Here is a 27,700-nt window from a genome sequence, read left to right as displayed (position 1 = left end):
AGGGCAGACAGAAATAGTATGAGAGTCGTCTCCACAGAAAAAACACAGCTTATTACGCCTTCTAAACTCCCGACGTTGCGCCCTAGGCAAAACCCCATCACATTGCATAGGTTCAGACATTTGCTCAAAAGGTGGCAGCGCCTCCCGTGTAGTTTTATGTTCACGTAAACGCCGATCAACTTGAATGGCTAATGACATAGAGCCATCCAGACCAGAAGGAACAGGAAATCCCACCATAACATCTTTTACGGTCTCTGACAAACCCTTCCGAAAGAGAGCTGCCAATGCATTATCATTCCATGTAGTAAGGACCGCCCACTTTTGGAATTTTTGACAGTACAACTCTGCAGGATCCTGACCCTGGTCTAATGCCAATAGGGTTCTCTCAGCTTGATCAACAGCATTAGGTTCATCATACAACAACCCCAAAGCTTGAAAAAATGCATCCACGTTAGTCAAAATAGGATTTTCAGGTGTCAGAGAAAAAGCCCAATCCTGGGGATCGCCGCGCAGCAAGGAGATGACAATTTTAACCTGCTGCACAGAGCTCCCCGATGAATTAGGCTTCAAGGCAAGAAATAACTTACTATTATTCTTAAAATTCAGAAATTTAGACCGATCCCCAGAAAACACATCAGGAGTAGGAATCTTAGGTTCAGCAGCATGTGACTGAACGAGGTAGGTGGAAATTCCCTGCACTTCAGCAGCAAGTTGCTCCACACGATCAGACAATTGCTTAATCTCCATTAGAAAAAAAAAATCCTCCTACGGCCCCAGAAAAAAAAAAGAGGAAAAAATATACCAAAAAAAAAAAATTCTGACACTTTTTTTTTTCTTTTCCTTTAAACAATCTTTCAATGCTTTTGAGTACCCTAGAATCTGTGGTATGGTTGGTGATTCTGTTATGAATGGGTCACCAAGGAGGAACAGCAAAAAGCTAAGTCCCAGAAAACCAGAGAGGTTGGTCACTATGCAGATTGCAGATCCCTGATCTTAACCACACAACTAATAGTAGCAGTGGAGCGTTCCTACAGTCATGGCCAAAAGTTTAGAGAATGACACAAATATTAATTTTTACAAAGTCTACTGCTTCATTTTTTCTAATGGCAATTTGCATATACTCCAGAATGTTATAAAGAGTGATCAGCTTAACAGCAATTACTTGCAAAGTCAATATTTGCCTAGAAAATTAACTTTATCCCCCAAAACACATTTCAACATCATTGCAGCCCTGCCTTAAAAGGACCAGCTAACATCGTTTCAGTGATTGCTCCATTAACACAGGTGTGGGTGTTGATGAGGACAGGGCTGGAGATCAATCTGTCATGATTAAGTAAGAATGACACCACTGGACACTTTAAAAGGAGGCTGGTGCTTGGCATCATGGTTATCTCTAAAGAAACACGTGCAGTCATCATTGCACTGCACAAAAATGGCCTAACAGGGAAGAGTATCACAGCTAGAAAGATTGCACCTCAGTCAACAATCTATCGCATCATCAAGAACTTCAAGGAGAGAGGTTTTCTTGTTGCCAAAAAGGCTCCAGGGCACCCAAGAAAGACCAGCAAGCGCCAGGACCGTCTCTTCAAAGTGTTTCAGCTGCGGGATCGGGCTACCAGCAGTGCAGAGCTTGCTCAGGAATGGCAGCAGGCAGGTGTGAGTGCATCTGCACGCACTGTGAGGCGGAGACTCTTGGAGCAAGGCCTGGTCTCAAGGAGGGCAGCAAAGAAGCCACTTCTCTCCAGAAAAAAACATAATGGACAGACTGATATTCTGCAAGAGGTACAGGGAGTGGACTGCTGAGGACTGGGGTAAAGTCATTTTCTCTGATGAATCCCCTTTTCGATTGTTTGGGACATCTGGAAAACGGCTTATTTGGAGAAGACCAGGTGAGCGCTACCACCAGTCTTGTCTCATGCCAACTGTCAAGCATCCTAAAACCATTCATGTGTGGGGTTGCTTCTCAGCCAAGGGAATGGGCTCTCTCTCAGTCTTGCCTAAAAACACAGCCATGAATAAAGAATGGTACCAGAATGTCCTCCAAGAGCAACTTCTCCCAACCGTCCAAGAGCAGTTTGGCGATCAACAATGCCTTTTTCAACATGATGGAGCACCTTGCCATAAAGCATAGGTGATAACTAAATGGCTCAGGGAACAAAACATAGAGATTTTGGGGCCATGGCCTGGAAACTCCCCAGATCTTAATCCCATTGAGAACTTGTGGTCAATCATCAAGAGACGGGTGGACAAACAAAAACCTTCAAATTCAGACAAAATAAAAGCATTGATTTTGCAAGAATGGACTGCTATCAGTCAGGATTTGATCCAGAAGTTGATTGAGAGCATGCCAGGGAGAATTGCTGAGGTCCTGAAGAAGAAGGGTCAACACTGCAAATATTGACTTGCTGCATTAAGTCATTCTAACTGTCAATATAACTTTTGTTACTCATAATATGATTGCAATTATATTTCTGTATGTGATAAAAACATCTGACAAACACACATAAAAACCAGAGGGCAGCAGATCATGTGAAAATATAATATTTGTGTCATTCTCTAAACTTTTGGCCATGACTGTACGTTGTTCCTAGACGCCTCATCACCGCCGGAGGACTACATAAACCTAAAGAAAGAAAAGGGAAAACTAACTGCCCCAGAGCAGACCCCAAAGGAAAAGACAGCCCCCACACATGTATTGACGGTGAAGCAAGATGAAAACACATACACAGGCAGGAAAATAGGCTGAGCAAACGATGGGGCCCGACTAACTAAAAAGGACAGGAAAGGAAAGCCACTGTCTGCAATCTGCCAAAAAACCCTACCAAAAATAATGTCCAACACGTCTGATAGCAAAATTAACCCTGAAGTTACTAGACTTCTTCCACTATATCAGCACTCTGAAATATTCTGAAACAGAGCAAAAAAGGCCAATCTAATAAGGGACAAAAAGGCAAATTGGCAAATACAGATAAATAGGAGTGGAAGTTCAGCATAGCCCCAGCAGGGGCAAGCTGACCACACAAGAAACTGAATTGACCAACAAGCGCAAGTGTGAACATTAGCAAAAAACAAACTTAACTTAAGAAGACTGGAAGAGAGCTGAAGTCCAAGACCTGAGAAGCAGACTGAATCATCAGCAGCAGGATAGGGTGTCAGCTGTCTTATATCCAGTTTGATACTCCAGAGATCCAATCATTATCCTTCTCATCAGGTGGCAGATCACTACCACTTAAACCAACCTCACTACCTCCTGTCACAACCAGAGGGAGAACGGAAGAAGAACTCTCAACTGGAGGAGCAGAAAATGAGTTCATAATAGCTCCCGGCGAGTCCCGGTCCCAGTGATGCCTTGCGACAATGACCCCAGATGAAGGAGCATCACGCAAGACCGCTACATCATCACAAGTCATTATCACAAGGCATCACTGTGAATGGGAGTCGCCGGGAGCATGGTGAGAGGCGGGAAGGCTGCGGGGGAAGTTGGAAGGTGAGAATATCACGATTTTTCATTTTAATTCTTTTTTTAACAGGGATATGGTACCCAGGGCCTGGAGGAGAGTCTCCTATCCTCCAGACCCTGGGTACTATCCGCACATTTTCCGCTTACTTTGCACATGGTGGGCATAGCCACATGCGGAAAGTAAGCTGAACAATGCATTCCTATGTGTGCGGAATTTCCACGATTACGCACAAAGAATGAGCATTAGCATAGCATGTGCGGAATGCCATTGAAGTCAATGGGTTGCGGATTGTAAGCGTTTTTGTGGTGAAAACGCTTATAATCCGCACGTGTGCACACAGCCTTCATGTATCCTTTAATAAGTGTAGGAAAGTCTGTCCAGCTGAGCAAAATGCTATCTCATACAGCCAAAGAACTGGGACCTCCATAACTTTTTATGTACACATGTAATACAGAAATATATATCATACAGTCAATACAGTAGCTGCAGTACTTATAATGGGTAAACAAAGAATAATGCCAATAGTGTAAGGTTTTTAAGGTTAGGCTTAATTCTGATGTAGTGAAAGTTATAAAATATATGTATACTGACCGAGCAGATGAGGTTGGTTCTGTAATTTGCCGATGCATCCGAACATTGTGAACACAGTTTTCCTTGTTAGCAGACTTGGCTTCCAATGGAATATCAGGGGATGTATGGCTTATCTTCATACATGATTCTGGAAATAGAGGAGCCTGCCCCAGGTAGTTATCACTATAGTCACACTCATTTGTGTCACTGTCTGCATAGTTCAAATATTCATGTTCTTTATCTTTGAAACCACGTTCTCGCCAAGGAATCCAGCAAAGTTTCCATGAAACAAAAAGTGATACACCAAAGAGTGCAAGTCCACAGGCTGATACCAAAAGAGACAGCAAGCTCACTGAAACATCTAAAATAAAAAGAACAGAAGGTATGTTAAGTTATTGCTTGTTAATCTTCCATTATACTCTTCAGTGTTAGTTTTATAAAACCTGGAATATTGCTGATAATGTGTGCTTTCCAAGTGATTTTCCAATTTTAAAAAGAAAGCAAATTTTAAAAATAAAACCCATTATTGTCAGTATAATAACCCAAATACTTCATCCTGTTTAGAAGCTCTGAACCCTTCGATATGATAGATGTACAGTATATGGATTTAACATGTGAAGACATAATTGGGATAAGGGGGTATCCACAGTGAGACTATGAAACTCTCTGCCACTTGATACTGTAATGGTTAATTCACGACTAATATTCAAGAGGGGCCTGCATGCCTTTCTTCATAAATTTAATATTACAGGTAGGGATGGGCGAATCTACTCGCTAGGACTCGTTACTCTGCGAGTAGTAGGGGACTCGCAGGAGTCGGTACTCTGCGAGTTTCCAAGCGATTACTCGCACAGTAACGAGTCCAATGCAAATAAGTGCACACGTACCGGAACTCTCGCGGAAATTACCGCGAGAATTCCGGAATTCCATTCCGCGGGAAAATCGCATTTTAAATTCCCGCGATTTTCCCGCGGAAAAACTAGCATTTTGCAAGCGTAATTAGCTTGCAGAATTACTAGCGTTTTCCAAGTGATCTGTAGCATCGCTTGGAGAACTGATTGACAGATTGGTCACACTCGTCAAACATAGTGTTTGACAAGTGTGACCAACTTTTTACTACTGAGGCCGCCTATGCGGCATCAGTAGAAAAAGATAAAATGTAAAAAAAATAAAAAATGCTGTTATTCTTACCCTCCGACGTCCCGCCTCTCCACGCATCCGTTCCCAGTAATCCTTTGCGAAAATGCCCGCGATGACGTCCGTTCTCGCGGGATCGAGATGTCTCGTGGTAATTCGCGATGACGTCGCGCGAATGACCGCGAGACTTTGCGATCCCGCAAGAACGGACGCCATCGCGGGCATTTTCGCAAAGGACTACTGGGAACGGATGTGTGGAGAGGCGGGAAGGCTGCGCGGGACGTCGGAGGGTGAGAATAACAATATTTTTTATTTTAAATTCTATTTTTTACAGGGATATGGTACCCAAAGCCCGGAGGACAGTCTCCTCTCCTCCGGACCGTGGGTACCATCCGCAATTGTTCTGCTTACTTTCCGCATGGTGTGCACAGCCACATGCGGGAAGTAAGCGGAACAAAAAAAATGGCAGCACAGGAATCGCTGCAATACTCGCATCCCCATTCATTGACATTGGACTCGCTAGACTCGCAACGAATAGCGAGTTTCCGAGTCGGACTCGTTAGAGTCTAGCGATTCCGAGTATTTCAGGATTCGCCCATCCCTAATTACAGGTCATAGGCACCAGATTCTGTAATGAGGTGTTGATCCAGGGAACTAGTTTGATTGCCGTGGGGTAGGGAAGAGATTTTTCCCCTAATATGGAGCTATTAGTGTCTGCCCCTTGTGGTTTTTGCCTTCTTCTGGATCATCATGTTAGGCTATAGGTTAAACTCGATAGGCTTAAGTCTACTTTAACCTTATAACTATGAAATGAAAAATTGAGAAAGCCATACCTTTCAGATTTTTTTAAAACCAGATACTCAGGATTTATTTTTATGGTTGAACATAATTGTAATTTGTATGACATCAGTAGATTTTTGGTACTGCATGGAAAATCTCTTTCTTAAGGAATAAGTTCTACAGAGGTTTCCAATCAAGTATGATAAGAAAACATAGGGAAAACATTCCAGCTCCTAGTAAAAGATATTTTATTTCATATAAAGTTGAAACTTGCATCCAAGGCAACGCAGTGCAAAATGGTGTTTCGAACGTACACAAGTTTTCTTTGCCAAAGCTTTGACAAATAACATTTCTATAAGTTCAAAATGCATCGCTTTGCACTCCCTTGCCTTGGATGTAATTTTTAATTTTATATGAAATAAAAATCAATATTTTTCAACAGGAGCTGGAACATTTTTCCCAAAAGGCTAGATCGTTGTTCCTGAGCGCATGCTGGACTGTGAACATTGGTGACCTGGCTTAATATTTTCTTACTTCCAATCAAATATACATACATTAATGTACAATAGTTTAGGAGGACAATCAGCTGACAAATGTTTGAAATATTGGGGAAAGCAAAAGGTGTTCACTTATAAAAGTTTTCACCTATGAACAATACAGGTTACAGCTTCTAGATTGATCAAGATCTGCTGTTGTCACCCACTCCAACTGGAAGAATAGGACCACACTGCTTCAGTTTAGAATGGAGAGTTTTGTGCACACGAGTGTCCTTTCTTCATTCAAAGTCTTTGTTATTTGCAGAGCTTTTCAATGTGTTCAACCTCTGTATTCCATTTCAAAGGGAACCTATCACATCTGATAGCATTATTAGCCTATAGCTATGGGATTAAAATGGCCATTAATAGCATTAGAAAGAACAAGTGAAGATCGCAAAAGAAGGAGCAAGAAAAGGCATTAAGGATCTGATAGTGTGATGCTGTAACAAGTCGAGTAAGTGGTGAGTGGAATGGTTTTTATCATTCTTTTCATTATAATTCAGTGAAAATGGTGGTTAAATGGCTACCATTTGCTGAATTTAATTATGCAAGGGACAAAAAAATTCAGATTAAGGAGATTTTTTTTTTTGCAAAACTTGAGGAAAATTCAATTAACCTTGAACAGAGCTGTTCATCTCTACAATATATTTTTATGTTTTAGTTTTTCATTTTCTTGTATTGAGAAAAGATTGAAACTTATGTTTTGTTTCAGTTTTTACTTAATCTTTTTTTACTGCTCTGAAGAATCATGTAATCTCTTGTACTTCGAGTGTGGTAGCTGTGAGATTTGTGCCAACATTTGCTACACTTCATCTTTGAAATAAGTTGATGAGACACATCAGTTTAAAATACCTTTTTTTGGATTGTAAGACAAACTTTTTTTCTCCAAATTTGGAAGGGAAATGGGGATACATCTTATAATCCAAAGTGATCATACCTGGGGATGGCGGCGCTGGAAAAGGGCCACAGGAGGCAGGCAGTGACAGGGATTTCAGAGGGTGTCAGGGGAAAAATGGCAGGTTGACATCTTGGGAGACAAGATTTGCTCCCGAGATCTCAATGTGAAGCCATTTTCAGCCATTTTCCTGAAGCCTACTACAGGGATATCATTGGAAAAATGGACGTCGCTCACAGGCTCCCAGGCACTGCAGCATCGTCCCGTTCCCGCCAGCCTTCTTAAGCAGCCATCCTGTCTCCTGTGACACCACACCACCCCAGTTAAGCTACTGCTAAAAGGGAACATAAGACAGCCCACCATTTTATATAAACATTTTTTTTCCTATTTTGTACACCAAAGTTTGGGTTTCATCCTATGGTCCAGTCTGGCTTAGAATCCGCAAAGTAACGGTAAATCATTACATTTCTTCCAACATAGCAGATGTGATTTATTATGCTACTTATGATACATGTAGTTACCTGAAGGTATGTGTTTGTGGATTTACTATCTAGAGAAGCGAAAGTCCATATATGAATTTGCTTGAGTGATCCTGGCAGCTAAATTGGCAGTAGATGACACACAATGAAAAATAATTCCACAACAATTAAAAATGCATCATATCTCCCATTCTAAGTATTTTATGGTTCAGGAAATTGATAAAATCCATTGTGTTATCAAAAGTGAAGATGTTAATTAATGAGTGATGAATTGTGATACTAGTCACAACCCACAGCTAGGCTGTGAATAAGTGCAGTTGGACGTTTCGGGGTCAATACTAAAAGATCACATAGTAAACCAAGGGAAAACACGAAGTCGCAAGTCAGGTCACATGACATGGTCAGAATGCCAGAGAAACAGCGGATAAGCAAAGGGGAAATAAATGGGTAGTCTGAACATGGTCCAAAGGTCAGCAACGGAATATCAGATGCAAAAGGGCAATAACAAACGGGTAGTCTGAACATGGTCCAAAGGTCGGCAATGGAATATCAGATGCAAAGGGGCAACGACAAACGGGTAGTCTGAACACAGTCCAAAAATCAGCAGCAGAAGAAGATCAGAACTTACAGCACAGGGTACAGGCGAACAGACTAGAGAGCACCAACTTAGAACAAGCTTTTGACTGGCAATGATCTGTGCCAGACAGCTCACCGAAATAACAGTGCAATTACCAAGAATATGGAGCACCTGTGGAAGTCTCTACACTTTCCAGTCAGATAGGTCAACCGAGCTGTCAATTAAAGCACGACAACTCAACACGTCCCAGCACAGAATAGGATGCCAGAGCTGTCCATCACAGAGTCCCAGACACTGAGCAGAGGAATTATGACATGGGTTAGTACTAAAATGCTCGGGTGCTTGTTGCTAGAGATGAGCAAACTTGTTTGGAAAATGTTCACAAATTTCAAATTCGGCATGAATGTTGCACATTCGGAGTCATGTTCAGTTTCCAGAGCATTTTTACTCAAAGTTGGAAAAAGTAGGTCACAGTTCAGTAAATCATGCCTTTATTATTACTTTGGCTTCCTAGGATGGTGGTGCTGTATGATGAGCGGGAAGGATGGAAAGACATGTTTGATGAGGGGGAGGGCATGAAGAGACATTAGAGAAGTGTTGCAACGTCACATGTCCCTGACCATTTAAAAAGTAGACATTTTGTTTTGGTGGCACCATTTTCTCAGTGTCATAGTGCAGAGAAGCAGTTCCTGATATTACTAAAAGGGAAGTTCTCAGTTAGATAGATAGGATCCAGTCCTGTGTGAAATCGATATTCTAGCATCTAATTAGATTGTGCAAAAACTGTGTGACAGACTCCCGGGGCCCCATTTGCTAATCCAAATTGTTTGTGATAATTGTGATAAAACTGTGTTTCAGTGAAAAATCAGAAAGCCAGATTTCCACTTAAAAATTGTTAGGCCTAATATGGGGGTGCAGGAGGAGGTCCAATTAGCTAATCCAAATAGTTTGTCATAAAAATGTGTTTCAGTAACAAATCAGAAGGCTAGATTTCCACTTAGAAATCATTAGGCCTAATATTGGGGTGCAGCCAAGGGGCCCAAATAGCTAATCCAAAAGATTTGTGATAATACTGTGTTTTAATGGCAAATCAGAAGGCCACATTTCCACTTAAACATCATTAGGCCTAGTATTGGGGTGCAGCCACGAAACCTAGTCAGCTAATCCAAATTGTTTGTGATAAAGCAGTGTTTCTTTGACAAATCACAAGCCAGATTTCCACTTAAAAATCATTGGGCATAATATTAGAGAGCAGTCACGAGGCCCAATTATCTACTCCAAATCATTTGTGATAAAAGGGTTTTTCAGAGGCAAATCAGAAGGCCAGATTTCCACTTAAAAATTGTTAGACCTAATATTGGGGTGCAACCAATTAGCTAATCCAAATCAATTGTGATAAAACTGAGCTTCAACAAGAAAAATTGAGAAAAGAAGCGCAGAAACCAGTGCACACACAGCAGATAGTATATCAAAAAGTCTTTATTAAATAAAAGGGATATCTCTTCAAGGGCCCAGGTCTCTACTACAGCTCAATCAGATCAAAGCCTGAGTGATTTTTTTAGTGTCGGACAACAGCGACGCAGACAGAGGGTCCACCGCGGGAGGAGAAAAAGAAAGAAGGAACACCAGGCAGCAGATCTACCCACTCACACAACAGAGGAAGTACAAATGCTAGAATCTGAAAGTCAACACTTCATTTGTCATTAAAATGGCAGATAAAGGAGGTAATATAGTTCTTTGGCCTATAGAACTATATATTAACTAGCTGAAGAGCCCGGCGCTGCCCGGGCATAGTAACTAACTGTGGTTATCCTCCATCCCATAGTCCCATGCCCATATACCCATCATACATATCCACGATCCCATAGTCAAGTGCCCATATACCCATCACACATTCTCCATCCCATAGTCCCATGCCCATATACCCATCACACATCCTCCATCCCATAGTCCCGTGCCCATATACCCATAATACACATCCTCCAACCAATAGTCCCGTACCCATATACCCATCACATATCCTCCATCCCATAGTCCCATGCCCATATACCCATCATACATATCCTCTATCCCATAGTCGAGTGCCCATATACCCATCACACATCCTCCATCCCATAGTCCCATGCCCATATACCCATCATACATATCCTCCATCCCATAGTCCCATGCCCATATACCCATCATACATATCCTCCATCCCATAGTCGAGTGCCCATATGCCCATCACACATCCTCCATCCCATAGTCCCATGCCCATACACCCATCACACATCCTCCATCCCATAGTCCCATGCCCATATACCCATCATACATATTCGCCATCCCATAGTCGAGTGCCCATATACCCATCATACATATCCGCCATCTCATAGTCCCGTGCCCATATACCCATCATACATATCCTCCATCCCATAGTTGAGTGCCCATATACCCATCACAGATCCTCCATCCCATAGTCCCATGCCCATATACCCATCATACATATCCTCCATCCCATAGTCCCATGCCCATATACCCATCATACATCTCCTCCATCCCATAGTCCCATGCCCATATACCCATCATACATATTCGCCATCCCATAGTCGAGTGCTCATATACCCCTCACACATCCTTCATCTCATAGTCCCATGACCAAATATACCCATCATACATATCCTCCATCCCATAGTCCCGTGCCCATATACCCATCATACATATCCGCCATCTCATAGTCCCGTGCCCATATACCCGTCACACATATCCACCATCCCATAGTCCCGTGCCCATATACCCGTCATACATATCCTCCATCCCATAGTCCAGTGCCCATATACATATCCGCCATCCCATAGTCCCGTGCCCATATACCCGTCATACATATCCTCCATCCCATAGTCCAGTGCCCATATACACATCACGCTTCCTCCATCCCATAGTCAACCATTATGACATCATAATGAGCGGCGGGACTTGCAACCTATGATGACATCAGCGTCGCCATGGCAACCATTGTGACATCATAATGAGAGGCGGGGCTTGATATACACACACTTTACCCAGTATACAAATAGGGGCATTATGACATCATAATGAGGGGCGGGGCTTGACACACACACACTTTTTCCCCAGTATGTAGATAAGGGCAAAATTGTTTGGTGAATTGGAACGCGCGGGGTTAAAATTTCACCTCACAACATAGCTTAGGACGCTCTCGGGGTCCAGACTTGCGACTGTGCCAAATTTTGTGGCTGTAGCTGCGACGGTGCGGATGCCTATCCCGGACATACACACATACATACACACTTTGAGCTTTATATATTAGATGTGGCACAGAAACAACTGAACAATTCCAATAGTTATGTGAGATTGCCATCTGATCCGACTGACATCTGCAATGGAAAATTAGAAGGTTTACTACATGCTGCCTTCATTGAGGGTGTGATTGAGGCTGCGTTCACACGTAGCTTTTTTTGCGTTTTCGCAGCATTTTTAAATGTGCGATTTTTCTGCGAAAAAAGCATCCCATGCAATCCTATGGGATTCCGCAATGCTGTGCTAATGCTGCGGATTTTTCCACGGCAGAATCGCATCACAGAAAAATACGCATACGCAGCATGCTCATTAATTTTGCGGAATCGCGGCGATTCTGCCCACATAGGAATGCATTGCTCTACTTACTTTCTGCATGTGGCTGTGCCCACCATGCGACAAGTAAGCAGAATATTTGCAGATGGTACCCAGGGGCTGGAGGAGAGGAGACTATCCTCCGGGCTGTGGGTACCATATCCCTGTAAAAAATAGAATTAAAATAAAAAAAGTCATATTCTCACCTTCCGACATCCCTCGCAGCGTCACCAGGCCTCCACGATGCTCCCGGCAGGTCCCGTTCCCAGTGATGCATTGCGCCAATGACCTTTCATGACGTCACGGTTTTTAATTATTTTTAACATTATATTTTTTAACTACTGATGCTGCATAGGCAGCCTCAATAGTAAATAGTTTTCAGTCAGGAATTTTCTGCATACGTGTGCACGTAGCCTAATAATCAAGAAAAAGAATACATTTTTGTCAATAAACCTGTGGTACCAACGTTCTACTTAACACCTAAATTACACAAGAATATTACGTGCCCACCGGGGAGACCAATCGTTGTAGGGATTTGGAGCCTTGGAGAGAGAGCCTGCACATATTTGGATTTTTTCTTACAGCCTATGGTGCTAGGTGTTAGGGCTGGCGGAACGCACCAAATAATAAAATGATAGTAAGGTGCATTCGCAGCCCGTGGTCTATCGTGCAGAGGTGGTAAACTGCTGCTTGGTAATGACGGATGTATATAGTGGTATACAGAAGGTCACACGCAGGTTATCGTCACCCGGTGTGAACAGGAGCGGACTCTGTTCCATCACAGAGCCGCAGTACCGTGGAACATAAATGCCGGAGCGTGTTAAAACTCACAGCACTCGGCAAGAGAGCGCTCAGTATGTGGTTTATCAAATTGATCAAATTTTATAATATTCAGATTATTATAATGAAGGGGCAGAGGAGGAAGCGGCACAATTGATAAAGAGGCTCAATAATAACACCTGGGGGATTACCATTACATCACAAATTAATAAAGAAAAAATGGTGTTTCTTGATCTAGAGATCAGCCTTGGTGGGAAAAATGGTATTACAAAAACCCACTTCAAATGGGTTCAAATGGCTTTTTAGATTTCAACAGTGCACATTACAAGAAGTGGAAGGTTAATATACCCCACAACCAATTTTTTTGTATAAGAAAGAATTGTACAAGAGAATCTGATTATGTACTGTAGCTCAGTCTAAAATTCTAAAAAAAAATATAAGGAAAAAAGATGCCCAAAATTTTTTATAAATGGTGCATATAGGGATAACAAAGTAAAAACACAGGAGGAATGTTTAAAAGGAAAAAATAGGAAGGGGGATAATTTAACTATTGGTAAAGGAAAAATTGATGATCGCTGGAAATTGAATTTTGCGACAACAGTCAATAGGGGAAATAAGAACTGTGCTTTCAAAATATTGGTATATCTTGAAGCGTGACCCTGTATTGGGAAAACATCTCCCTGATAAACCAGGGATCACATATAGAAGGGGAAAAACTTTAAAAAATTTGGTGGCCCCCAGTAAATTAAAAAAAAAACAGTTGGATTCAAAAAGAAAAAACATTCAAAAAAGTAAGGATCAAATTTCATGTTGTGTTTATCAAGGAACTGGAGTTTTTAAATGCAACTCCAAAAAATGTTGTACCTATGGGATCCTAGATCACAGGGCTAAAACTATCAAATGTAATAGTACTGGTGAGGTCTTTTCAGATTTCACAAAGACTCACCTGTAGCAGGGATTATGCTATATACAATATATCATCACTTGCAGTTGCAGTTTGCAATATGTGGGACGCACTGTACAGACACTGCAGTCCGCATTAATGGTCACAGAAATAGAGCAAAAAACGGCTTTTTAAAACATAGTCTCTCAAGGCATCTGCTAATTAAACATAACAAAATTTTTAACATAAAAGTAACCCCGATGGAGCAGATACCCTCTGGTGTTGCAAATAGGAATGCTCTTTTAAACCAGAAAGAATATATATATCATCTAGGAACATTATATCCAAATGGATTGAATGATATCATAAAGAGAGTTTAAACGATGTTTTTTTTTCTTGCATCTATGTGGTCAAGGTTGGATCAATCAGTGGGTGTGTTCCTGAACTTGGTCCACACCCCAAATCAAGTTTCTGAGGCTGGGATAAAAGGTTTTCTGCTATATATAAGTGTAATTGAATTTTATACTTTAACGATTTGCACTGTGTTTTTATGACACCTGATGAAGGATATATACTGTATCCAAAATGCATTGTATCTTCTCTACTTTAACGTATCAAATAAATAAATATGAAATATCATCTTTGAATGTGAGTCCTGGGAAGTGCTGCCATTCATGGGCTGGATGTGCTTTTCTTGATTTATCCAATTTTGTCAGGCGGAATGGGCCCAAATTCCGACCAACTATTATGAGAAACTTGTGGACGGATATTCCAAACATTTGACCCAAGTCGTTCAGTTTAAGGGCTATGGTATCAAATATTAATAAAATGTATGTAAACTTTTGACTTTTCAATAAGTAATAAAAATGACTTAAAATATTCTCACTCTCTCTGTTATGCGTCAGGTTCCTGTCACTGCACAGCAGGAATCCCGAGCCTTGCATTTGGCAGTCTCCCGTTACTCTCCGGCCGCAGAGGAGGCTGCTCAGCAGACTCGTCGATCCCGGCGCTCTGCTCACACCAGCACTGTGGGTTTGGTTGCTGCTGCTGCCACCTCTGGTCCAGCTATAGCAACGCATGCTGGTCAGCAGTGAGTTACTCCAGGGACTAAGTCCTCCTTTCGGTCCACTGAGCATGCCCGTGGGACGATCTCTTATTGGAGATCGGAGGTCACATGCTCAGGTCCTTCTCCAGCTCCGATTGGACCATGAGGAAGGTCAGGAAGATCCCAGAAGGACGCTGCTATAAAAGGTTCACACTAGTATAGATTGCATTACCGGACTATGAGGAGTGAGTGTTGCATGCATGTATGAATGTCTCTGGTGAATGACTCATTGAGAAACCCCTACCCTTGGTATGCATGTGTTGTGTAGCCTAGCCTGTTAAGTGCCCAGGCTTAGGTGTAGTTAGAGGCAGAGTCTGAGACTGGCATCGGTGTCCACCGGTGGCTCTGCATGCCATGGTGCACGTGCTCGACACTCCACCATAGTCAGCATCTATAGAGGCGTCCGCAGGTGCGACGCCGCGCGCTCAGGAGGTCTAGAGGGACTCTGACCCCGTGTCCTTGGGGCAGAGTTCTGAGACCGCATTCTGTGCGCTCCGTTGCCGAGCTCTGTGAGCTAAACAGGCTCAGGCATTTATGTTCTGCGGTAGTGCGGCTCTGTGAGGTAACAGAGTTCACCCTGTTCACACTGGGCGATGTTAACCCACGTGTGACCTTTTGTATACCGCTTTATACTTCCAAAATTACTAAGCAGCAGTTTACCACCCCTGCACGGAGGACCCCGGGCTGTGAACGCACCTTACTATTATTTTATTATTTGGTGCGTTCCGCCAGCCCTAACACTCTCATTATTCTGGCATTTGGAAAATATTAATAATTACGGTAATCCAAATTGGCCTAAAATTGAAAAGGTTTATTCTGATTTCATGTCAGAGATCGAGGAAAAACATGCATGTGTCTTTTTTTATTGTGTATGTAAACTTCTGGCTTCAACTGTAAACGTTCATTGAATTGAGCCGAACTGAACCTTGAAAGGTTCGCTCATTCCTACTTCTGAGAACAATGTTGTCAGAGTATTAGGCCAATTTTACGTATTGACAATAAAATATGCAAAACCGAAGATAAAATGGATTTTACTGGAAAAAATGTTAAGAAACATTCTTTTCAGGATAATGACTTATAATGATAATGTGAGGGGAGCCAGGGCCGTAGTCATGGCTGACATAGATTGCTCAAACACGCTCTGGTCTCCTATCACATACATGCAATGTCCCCTTTGCAGCGTACCTTTTGTAAATGCCTTCTGTACCATCAGGGTCCCGTCTGGTCTGCTGTGGGTTCAATCCAATTGGTTTCACACAAAGGGAGACAGAGTCCAGTTTCAACTTGTAACAGACAACTTTACTTGTATTCTTTCACAGTACATCCAGTTCAGTTACAGCAACTTCACAGGGAACATCACAGTACACATCCTTGTCTATTCCTGTGCTTTTCCCTACTTCTTCTAGAATGCTCCCGGGTCATACCATTTCGTCCAGTACCGCAGCATTCCTTTGACTGTCCAGCTTTACTACCTTCAGCAGTTCCCCTGTCTTTTTCGCCCCAGACATAAGGGCATCTGCCCACGCAGTTAGCTTCCACATCTTGGTGCTGCTCTGCATTCCAATGTTGCTGAATATTTCAGTTCCCAAGCCCTGGATGACTGGGCACCTTGCTTCAAATGTTATGAGTCCACTGCTTTGCCCCGAGCAATAAAGCCCTACAGGACTGTCTGGGTTCCCTGGCCCTACTAACTATCTTCAGGAAATATTCCTGTCTTGCCCACAGTAGGTTCCTTCTATGTTAACTGTTTGTTACACTAAACTCCTATTCCTATCCTACTATGCCCCCTCTAGTGGCTAACCCTATAACTGTACTGTCCCTATCTACACAGCATAGATATATATACATAGCAGCATACAATACACAAACAATACAGTCCCAACATGAGAAAAAGGGAGGGGAGCACCACGTGAACCTGGCACACCCCTTACACTAAGGCAAAATAAATGAGAAAAAAATGCTTCTCCACACCTTGGGCTTTGTCCACACTTAATGTTTTTGCACATTTGCTTTCAATAGTGAAAATAATATTGACCCGGAAATGTAATTTTAACATTTTAGTACCTTATCTAGCCATTTCTCAGAGCCATCAGGTGGCCCTAACTGTTTGTAGATGGATACTGGGTGGGCCCTTACTATTGATAGAGGGCTAGCAGTCGGCCTTCACTATTGATAGAGGGCCAGCATGTGGCCCTCACTATTGTCAGAGGGCCATCAGGTGCCCTCACTCTTATTATAGAGGGCCAGCAGCAAGCCCTCACTGAGCCTTTTGGAGGGCCAGTAACTGGCTATGCTTTGCATGACTATATATTGCTAATGCAATATAATATGTCTATCTGAAGTGAGCAAATTTTATTTTTCAGATTGAAACTGTAAAGTTTGATACTTGGAGGGCCAGCAGGTGGCCCTCACAATATATAGAGGGCCAGCAGACAGCCCCCACTACTTTTAGAGGGCCAGCAGGCATCTTGTGGACAGATGAGACCAAGATAAAGTAGAAAAGAACATCATTCTACTGTTTTCTGTTAATGGAATGAGGCCTACAAATAAAAGAATACAGAAGTTACAGTCAAATATGGTGAAGGTTCAAATAAATTTTTGGGTTGGTTTGATGACTCTGGCACTGGGTGCCTTGACCCTATGCAAAGCATCATTAAATTGAGGATTCCCAAAGGATTTCAGGTTGCAATGTAGTGTAAAGTGTCATAAAGCTGGGTTTGCATCCTAGGTCATAAGTCTTCCAACAGGACAATGACCTCAAACATACTTCAAGAAGCACCAAGAAATGGATGGAAACAAAGCACTGGAGGGAGAGTTCAGAAGTGGTAATTACAGCTCCAGTAGTGTAAAGTCTCTCAACATTACTTCTTACACACAGATGCTGCAGAGAAACTGTGAATAGAAACATTAAATCAGTTAATTTTGCCTGCTTTGATGAATTTTTGAGTACAGATAACCGTAAAGAACACAAATCTGTCAATGAGTGTATAGAAAAGAGCAACTGTGAAAGAGATATATGTGACCAGAATAAACACTCATTTCCAGCAGATGATACCTTGCACCTATCCCTACACTTAACTGAGCTAACTACGGTATTAATAGGGAACAGAACTTTTTTTAGGTTGCAGCAGCAAGGATTAGAATTTCTAAGACAATAATCACTGACTAGATGCCTGTAATACGCTATCCGTACTGCGGCAGCTCACCATAGATGAATTGCAGATAAGTACGGTATTATTGTAGAATATAGAACAGATTAGAATTGGCCTTGAAAATTTTTTTTCTTGAACATGGTAGTAACAAACTATTTAGAAAATAAAGAACACAAAAGGAGGGCACCATCATATGTATAATTAAAGGGATCCATCTACAGTATGTCCTAAATACAGACCAATAGCAACCAAGAGCAAAGAGACAAATAAAATGCTTTGGGATCACCATAAAAACTTATGACAAAATTTTATTAGTACACCCAACACCACAAGTAGAATTTTAAAAACATTTAAAAGAGAAAAAGATGGTTTCAAAATATGTAACTGTTACACACAGGAGCAACAGTTTACCAGAACCTATAAATACCATATACAACCAATATAATTCCAAGCAAATAATTGTCCATGCCCCTATACAGATATACTCAGGTCTAAACAGTTTGGTGGTTCAAGGTTGAGGGGGAGAATATGCATGTCTCCTTCATTAGATGGAATAAATAGAAAAGGATTGGCACCAAATACAATGAAAAATATAAGAAAAACCTTTCAAGAAAGATAAATACATATCAAAGTCATCAACTGCCTGATCAAAATTATACCCAAACGAAGGTAGCAATTGGAATAATCTGTTCAGCCAATAATATAAGGCAAAAGCAAAAGAGCCTCAATAATTACATGGATATACCAACAAGTATAAGTAAATCCCATCCAAATGGCCCAATAAAGCCTTAACTTGTTAATCAAATATCCATCCACCTATTGTAGACAGCTGAGACATGCTCACAGACATTTAGGTGCAAAGGCAGGCACCGGCTCCTGTCAGGCCGACACGTATCGTTACAACTGTGACTTCATCAGGGACAGAAAGTGTGGTTTGTCTCATGGACTCATGTCTATATATATCAAAAGAAAATTATCGAGTTCCCACAGCTGAGGGGTTTACCATAATGCTATGTGCGATGTCGGCAGGGACGCCAGGTTACCGGAAGAGTACCCGGAACATGGCTCTCTACAATGGCGCACACGCAAAGATCGTCATAGGAACCAAAAGGAGACGGGATACTGTGTCTGCGCAACATCATCAAGTGCAGCCCGCAGATTCCCGGTCACTCTTCTAGTGCGCCTGCGTAAGTTTTTGTCGGGCATTAGCAAGGAGCCCCCAATGATTACAAAGTAGCTATCATATTGCGCATGCGTCCCATGAATGAGTCTTTTACAGAGCTCTGTAGCCCAGCAATCTTTATAAACATAGGACTAGAGACGGTATTGTTGCGTATATGTCCAGCCTTATGGTGAAAGAAATTGGGGGCGCTCACATTACAGTACGCATTACAACGATATGGATTTTCAAGAGATTAGAAACACCACTAGATTTCACATATATATTAAATTAAGTTTTATGATTTTGATATTTCACATATTGCAAAAAATACAAAACTATATAGAGAGGCATCGCAGTGGCAAAGGGTTCTATTAGGACTTTAGTCACCATATACTGATATATTAGTTTACCACACATGCATAATGAGGACAAAAGGGAAGCAAGTAGGAAATATGAAATCATTCCAATTTCCAAACCATGCAAGTACAGCCTAATAAGAAAGTAACCGGGGAATTAGGTGTGCAATATCAATCCCTAACTCTAACAAGGTGCCATATTATGAAATAACACCAAATGTAGAGAAATATCAAAGTGGCAAAGAACTCTGTTAAGATTCTGATCACCATGTATATTAGTTTATCACACACACTTAATAAGAACAAAAAAAGAAGGGAAAAATTGTGAGAGTTGGTATTATAATGCCGACTCTCTACCACACAAAGTAGAACCAAATATGGAAGTCCCAGGGGAATTAGATATTCACTATCGACCCCTAGCTATAGCAACAAGCCGCATTATTTGATAAAAATTTAAGGTTAATGTGAATACTATAGATACAGATATAGTCGAAGAAAACCAGTTTGGCTCCAGCTGCATAAAAATTCTTCTTTATTGAAACAGGTTAAAATTTGCTATAAAACATAGCTCTCCATTAGATAGCCACACTTAGGACAGAGGCTACGCATTTCGACCTATGCGGTCTTTGTCAAAGCCAAACTAAATCTCAAAGCATGATCTGCAATATAGAGAGAACTCACCAATGAAAGTGCATTTACAATATCATGTGACATAATGAGAAAGGTCCTTTTTCAGATGAAAAATAAATATGACACATAAGCAAAATTAAATGGACATAAAGCATAAAATCATTTAACAGTAATGCGACATTAAATCGTTTGGTTTATTTAGGCCACTCGGAAATCAGGTATTTAGATGATAGATACAAAAGGCTTCTCGGGTTAGGAGACGCCGCCTGGCATCTCCCCCCCCGAAATGGTAACACTACGTGTTCAATTCCCTGTACTTTGAAATGGCATGTATTTCTGGCATGATGCTTTATGAAATGTTTAGATGCCGCTGATACATTTCGTTCAAAATTATTAGTATTGGTTATATCATATAAATGCTCTCTGATTTGTGTTTTGAGCTGTCTAGATGTACATCCGATATGACACTTTGCAAGCATTGCAATCTATTTTATATACTATATTCTTGGAATTACAAGTAATGTAATGTTTAATTTTAAATCTCAATGTATTATCTGTGTTACTAAATTCTTTGGATATTTGTGCATGCTTGCACGTTTTGCAGCTATTAGTGTCACACCTATAAAAACCCTTACAGCTGAGCCAATTTTTTTGGAGATTTTTTATTGTTCAAAATGAACATACTTGGTGACAATGTATTAGCCAGAGAGGGAGCTCTTCTTGAGACTATATTTATACCAGGAGTTAAAATTTGCACTAGTTTGTCTGTTAGGAATGGCGGAACGCACTAAATAAATAATAAAGTGTGTTCGCCGCTCAGAGTCCACCGTGCAGTAGGTGTTAAAACCGCTGCTAGACAGTGGCAGACACGTTATATGGCGGTATAATGCGCACGAGTTCAACGTCACCCGATGTGCGCAGAGCGGACTCTGTTAACTCACAGAGGCGCTGTAACATAAACATAAACACCGAGCCTGTTAGACTCACAGGTCTCAGCGAAATTGCATGCACGGTATCAGGTCACAGGACAGGGTCCAAGACAGGGGACGGTGTCCGTCTAGACCTACCGTGCGTGCGGCGTCGCAACTGCGGACGCCGGTAAGTGCTGCTGGATGCAGCACGGCGGCAGACACAGCCGCTATGCGAGAGTGCCGTGAGAGACGTGACACAACCGGACGCTAGTGTAGAGGTGCGGTGTGCACAGTGACCTATGGCTTGCCACTGACTGGCGCTGACTCTTTCTATAGTTCCCTATCCACATGCATAATATCAGAGGGAGGGGAATCTTAATAAGTCAGTCATCAGAATCATACATCCATCACCAATCACACATCTAGCAAGAAGAGTCTATACTAGCGGGCCTTTTATAGCCGTGCGCTGCCGGGACCTTCCGGATCTCTGAGATGGACCAATCAGATCTGGAGAAGGACCTGAGCATGTGACTCCAGACCTCCAATGGGAGATCATCTCGTGAGCATGCTCAGTGGAGCGGCAGAGGAACTTAGCCTCAGGAATGACTTGCTGCAGAGCAGCATGGGAGGCTCTGGATTCCTGTTGTGTAGCTGCAGGAATCCAATGCCTAACATTACCCCCCCTCCTAGGGCCCCCTCCCTCCTGAGTCTTCCAACCCACCAAGCAAAGTTTTTTGCCACGTACCACCTTGTGTCCCACAGAGGCGTAGGCCTCAGGCTCGTCCGAAGACCAGCCTGATGTCCCGGGAGATGACTTGAAAAACTGGGACATGTGAATCGGTTTAAGAAGGGACACGTGGACGGCATCAGGGATGGCTAAGTCGCCAGGAGCCGAAGTTGGAGAGGGGCGCCGAAGCGTGTCGCCGAAGCGTGTCGGCCGGCATCTTCATTCTCATTTTAGAGATTTGAGTGACATGCGGGGTGCGACCCAGACTGTCGCGGACTCCCATTGCCCGGTCTGCCACCGGCAAGGGAATCAGTAACCCAGCCCGCCTCTGTTTAGAGGAGCTACTCCGAGCACAAGAAACGCCTTCCTGAATATATCTTTTAGTGTCCTGAGCCCTGTGCGGCCACCAATAAGAGCTAGCCAGGAGTTTTGTGATCCACTTGTAACCAAAGTGACCACCCACCCTGGACGCATGTGCCCACGCGAGAACCTTGGACCGCACGTGAGGTGGGACAAATGTCTTGCTTGGCAGCACTGGCTCAGGGTCGACTGAAACCATGGACTCCAGATTCCCAGTGAGGGGCGCGGAATGATCCGCGGGCACCTCCGCAGAGGCTACTTGGACACTACCCCCCATGCAGCTTCACACACAATCCTTGCTGCAGCCCAGTATGCTCCCCGAGGACCAATCTATATGAGGGGAATGGCAACGGAGCCAGGGGAGTCCAAGAAGCACCTGGTCGATGCCCTTAGGCATAATGAGCAGATACAACGTCTCGCGATGAGACGGGGAGATTGATAACCCCAGGGGTGCTGTCTGGTGGGTAACCTGAGACGGTAAGGTAGAACCATTGACCACTCTGACGGTCACGGGGTGAGGAAGTGGCACCAGTGGAATGGCATGTTTTTAGGTGAAGGCTGAAGACATAAAGTTTCCTTCTGCCCCAGAGTCCACTGTGACCTCTATCTCCCAGGTGGAAGCACTGCTATCTAACGTCACTTGGAATACAGGTTTGGGGGAGAAAGTTTTCATATTAGGTAGATCTCCACCAACTGCCACTGGAGGTGAACGTTATTTCGACCGCTGCGGACACCTGTTAGCCAGGTGGCCCGACTGTCGACACAGGTAGCAGCAAGTGAAGCCCTGTGCCGGACACGGTTTCGGACCGGTACAAGACACATCCATGGGCTCAGGAGGTAAAAATTCCAGATCAGGAGGTTCCAGAAATTCAGAGAAGTCGGGAGTCGACCTAAGCTTCTGTCTGGATAGAGTATGCTCCAGCCCGCTCTCCGTAAAACGGAAGTCAATACGGGTGGAGATCGCTTTCAACTCTTCCAGGCTTGTGGGGACCTCCCTGGTAGATAAAGCATCTTTGACATGCTCAGCCAACCCTCTACAGAACACAGGGATGAGTGCTTTATCAGGCCACTCGAACTCGGAAGCCAGTGTCCGGAAACGGACGGTGTAGTGACTGACCGAAAGGGATCCCTGCGTTAACGCAAGTAACTGGAGAGAGGTATCATGAGTGACCCGGGGGCCCAAAAAGACCTGCTTTAGAGATTTGAGAAACTGAGCCGCGCTCAGGACCACAGGGTCATCACCAGGCCCGGATTGGCAATATAACCAACTGGGCATTTTCCCGCTGGGCCGCTGTCATGTGGGCCGCGGGTGGCAGCGCCCGATCATCTGGCCGCTTGCCAGCTGCTGCGGCCACTGTTGCTCCTGCCGCCGGCCCTCTGAGGCACGGCGGTGATAGTTTCCAAGTTCCTCCCGCACTGCAGGGAGATAAGCTACCACGCCCCCCCACGCACTCCATCCTCGCCATAGCATGAGACCCCCCACCCCCGCAGCCACTCACAGTGTCACTTGCCTTCTCTGTTCGCAGGACCTGTGATGAGGTCACAGGAGGGGAGGAGTCAGGGGGTCACATGATCAGGAGCCTTTGTCCAGACCCCTGATCATGTGACCCCTGACTCCACCCCTCATATGACCTCATCACAGGTCCTGTGCGCTCAGCCTTGCCTCTTGGTGTCTGCGGTGCTGTTGGCTGTTGTCATGGTGCTGGATGAGATAAGTATGTGTGGGGTCAGGAGGGGTTTACAGGGTAGATGTAGCAGAGCTGTATGTGTATGGGGTGTACTGAGCGGAGCCGTGTGTGTATGAGGTGTACGGAGTGGAGCCGCGTGTGTATGAGGTGTACGGAGCAAAGCCGTGTGTGTACGAGGTGTACGGAGCGGAGCCGCGTGTGTACGAGGTGTACGGAGAGGAGCCGTGTGTGTACGAGGTGTACGGAGAGGAGTCGCGTGTGTACGAGGTGTATGGAGCGGAGCTGTGTGTGTACGAGGTGTACGGAGCAGAGCCGCGTGTGTACGAGGTGTACGGAGCAGAGCCGCGTGTGTACGAGGTGTAAGGAGAGGAGCCGTGTGTGTATGAGGTGTATGGAACGGAGCCGCGTGTACAAGGTGTACAAAGCGGAGCCGTGTGTACGAGGTGTACGGAGCGGAGCCGTGCGTGTACGAGGTGTACGGAGCGGAGCCGCGTGTGTACTTGGTGTACGGAGTGGAGCCGCGTGTGTACTTGGTGTACGGAGCGGAGCCGCGTGTGTATGGGGTATACGGAGCGGAGCCGTGTGTGTGCAGCATGGAGACATATGTGTACGGGATGTACGGAGCGGAGCCAAGTGTGTACGAAGCATACAAAGCGTGCTTTTCCCACGGACACAGGAGTACACGGCGGAGCCCCGAGGAGCATTTTAAAACACACACATGACGTTCCACCTGTAGTGATGTGCTTGAAGCTGACCAGAAATGAGATAATTTCTTGAGGAGATTGTAACAGAACCAGGAATGCTTCAGTTCCATCACCGTGTCCTCCGACAGCGCAGACAGCAGGATCGCCTTGGAATCCGGGATGCCGGCCATGTGAGCGGATCATGATATGTCCTGCATCGGGAGGCTCAGGTGGGAACTACAATGGGAGCCAGGCTGCTATAGTATCTTTATAGAATCTTTCTTTATTTCTTTCTCTCTTTTTCTTTCTCTGTTCTTTCTTTCTCATTCTCTGTTCTGTCTTTCCCTCATTTTTTTTCTCTCTCTCTGTTCTTTCTCTAATCTTTCTTTTTTTCTTTCTCTCTCTCTCTCTGTTCTTTCTTTCCCCTCTTTCTTTCTTTTTCTTTCCTCTCTTTCTTTCTCTCTGTTCTTTCTTTACTTCATTCTCTCTCTATTCTTTCTCTGTCTCTCTGTTCTTTCTTTCTTTCCCCTTTCTTTCTCTCTCTGTTCTTTCTCTGTCTCTCTCTTTTCTTTCTTTCTTTCTTTCTTTCCCCTCTTTCTTTCTTTTTTTTCTTTTTTCTCTCTTCCTTAGTGCCAGTCAGTGTGCCCATAATGCCAGCCACTGTGCCCTCAGTACAAGTCAGTGTGATCAGCAGTGCTAAATGGGTACAATTAGGCGTGGACATGGGTGTGATTAGTTGCGGAATGGGTGGCCGGGCGTGGACTAAAATTTGCAGCGCTGCGCGCGCCACAGTCTTTGTCCCTCTTTCCCTTCCTCAAAAGTTGGGAGGTATGATAGGAGCAGCTATGACCAGGGGGTCTGGTTGCCCAATGGATAGCAGTTCTGCCAGGAATTCTGTCACCATGCGTACAAAAAGGGACAGAGCTTTGGGATGAGTACTGTACCTAAAAGCAATAAATAGGACTGAGCTGAAATACTGGGCGCAGCTCTGACTACATGTTATATAGTCGTGTTAATCTCCTCTCACTTCTTGTAACCTACAAGTGTACAAACATATTATATAGTCACCATGTGACTAGTGGGCCTGTGTACCTTCAAATGCCAGGGCTGAATTTTAGTCCCAGTCCGGCCCTGGTCATCACGCTCCCATAGTGGCGTAGCCCACTCCAACGCTCTGCCCGACAGGAGGGAGACCATAAACCCCACCTTAGCCCACTCTGTAGGGAATCGCGTGGCCAGTAACTCGAGCTGGATAGTACACTGGCTAACGAAACCCCTACAGGTGGCGCTGTCACCAGTTTATTTTTCGGGCAACGGGAGGTGGGAAACTGTCAGTGCAGGCGTGGATGTGGACACACGCGAGACAGCCTCTGCGACTGCCTGCGCAGCAGCCTCAGTAACCTTCGCAGCTGAGGCGGAACTCTTGAGAGTCGCCAACCTGCCCTCCAGCTGGCGAATGTACTGCAATAGCTGCTGCTGCTAGTCCGCCATTACTAGCCAGACCCTGGAGCTAGTATAATGTTAGGAATGGCGGAATGCGCTAAATAAATAAATAATAAAGTGCATTCGCCGCTCAGGGTCCACCGTGCAGTAGGTGTTAAAACCGCTGCTAGACAATGGCAGACGTGCTATATGGCGGTATAATGCACACGAGTTCAACGTCACCCGATGTGCACAGAGCGGACTCTGTTAACTCACAGAGGCGCTGTAACATAAACATAAACACCGAGCCTGTTAGACTCACAGGTCTCAGCGAAATTGCACACACGGTATCAGGTCACAGGACATGGTCCAAGACAGGGGATGGTGTCGTCTAGACCTACCGTGCGTGCGGCGTCGGTAAGTGCTGCTGAATGCAGCGCGGAGGCAGACACAGGCGCTATGCGATAGTGCCATGAGAGACGTGACACCACCGGATGCTAGTGTAGAGGTGCGGTGTGCACAGTGGCCTATGGCTTGCCACTGACTGGCGCTGACGCTTTCTATAATTCTCTATCCACATGCGTAATATCAGAGGGAGGGGAATCTTAATAAGTCAGTCACCAGAATCATACATCCATCACCATTCACACATCTAGCAAGAAGAGTCTATACTAGCGCATGGCCATGCGCTGCCGGGACCTTCCAGATCTCTGAGATGGACCAATCAGATCTGGAGAAGGACCTGAGCACGTGAATCCCAACCTCCAATGGGAGATCGTCTCGTGAGCATGCTCAGTGGAGCGGCAGAGGAACTTAGCCCCAGGAATGACTTGCTGCAGAGCAGCATGTGAGGCTCTGGATTCCTGGTGTGTAGCTGCAGGAATCCGACCCCTAACATTGTCATCTTCATATAAAATGGGCAAATATTTCTCAATGATTTTTCTGATACTTAAAAATTGTGGACTATATTGAAAACAAATACATGATTTTTTGCTTATATTTTCATCCTTTGTTTTGTTTTCAGATGACATAATTAGTTCATTACGATTTTTTCTATGCACAATTTGTTGCGCTCTATGTAGAGTCCAATTCGGATATTTTCGATTTTTTAGTTTATTTATGACATGTTTAAATTCCTCCTTTAGATCACCATTCAAATTGCAATTACGTTTTACCCGGGTATATTCTCCCACTGGTATTGATTTTATAGTGTGCTTGGTAGCATGCAGGATTGTATGCCCACTAAACGGTTTATGGTGCGTTTTTGAGGAAATAGTTTGACCATCAATGCCAGTTAAATCCAAATCTAGAAATGAAATGTTTTTAGGATCATATTTATATGTAAATTTGATATTGTAACTATTTGAGTTAAGATATTGAACAAAATCAGGTATGGCAGATACATCTCCACCCCAAATAATTAGGGTATCATCAATGTATCTGCCATACCAATTAATCTGTTCCAAAAACGGATTAGACACGGAATAAATGAATTCTGATTCCCTGAATGACATTACCAGGTTTGCAAGGGAAGGTGAGAATTTCGCCCCCATTGCCACACCTGTTTGTTGCAAACAGAATTCACCATTGAATACAAAAAAATTATGAGACATCAAAAATTGAACAACCTGTAAAATGTAATCTTGTAATTTAAGAGAGAAATTACTGAATTTTTGCAGGTGAAAATGAAGTGCACGAATTGCTACATCATTTAGATTGTGAGCCCCATCGGGGACAGTGATGATAATGTGTGCAAACTGTAAAGCGCTGCGGAATATGTTAGCGCTATATAAAAATAAA

At 43.7% G+C, this 27,700-nt stretch overlaps 1 protein-coding gene across 2 annotated transcripts in view; it reads right to left on the bottom strand.

Annotated features, from left to right (window-relative positions):
- Positions 1-27,700, bottom strand: part of SYT9 (synaptotagmin 9) — a 799,187-nt gene that overhangs the window by 480,156 nt on the left and 291,331 nt on the right. For both annotated transcript variants that reach the window (XM_073576353.1, XM_073576354.1), the window contains exon 2: positions 4,053-4,392. In XM_073576353.1, coding sequence (XP_073432454.1) covers positions 4,053-4,392 — 340 coding nt within the window. The remainder of the gene's footprint in view (positions 1-4,052; positions 4,393-27,700) is intronic.

The sequence above is a fragment of the Dendrobates tinctorius genome, unplaced genomic scaffold (genome assembly GCF_039654945.1).
Source record: "Dendrobates tinctorius isolate UK_male_01 unplaced genomic scaffold, ASM3965494v1 ptg000048l, whole genome shotgun sequence".
NCBI classification, from domain to species: Eukaryota; Metazoa; Chordata; class Amphibia; order Anura; family Dendrobatidae; genus Dendrobates; species Dendrobates tinctorius.
The sequence above is the reverse complement of the archived record's forward strand: the minus strand, read 5'-3'. Positions and strand labels throughout refer to the sequence as shown.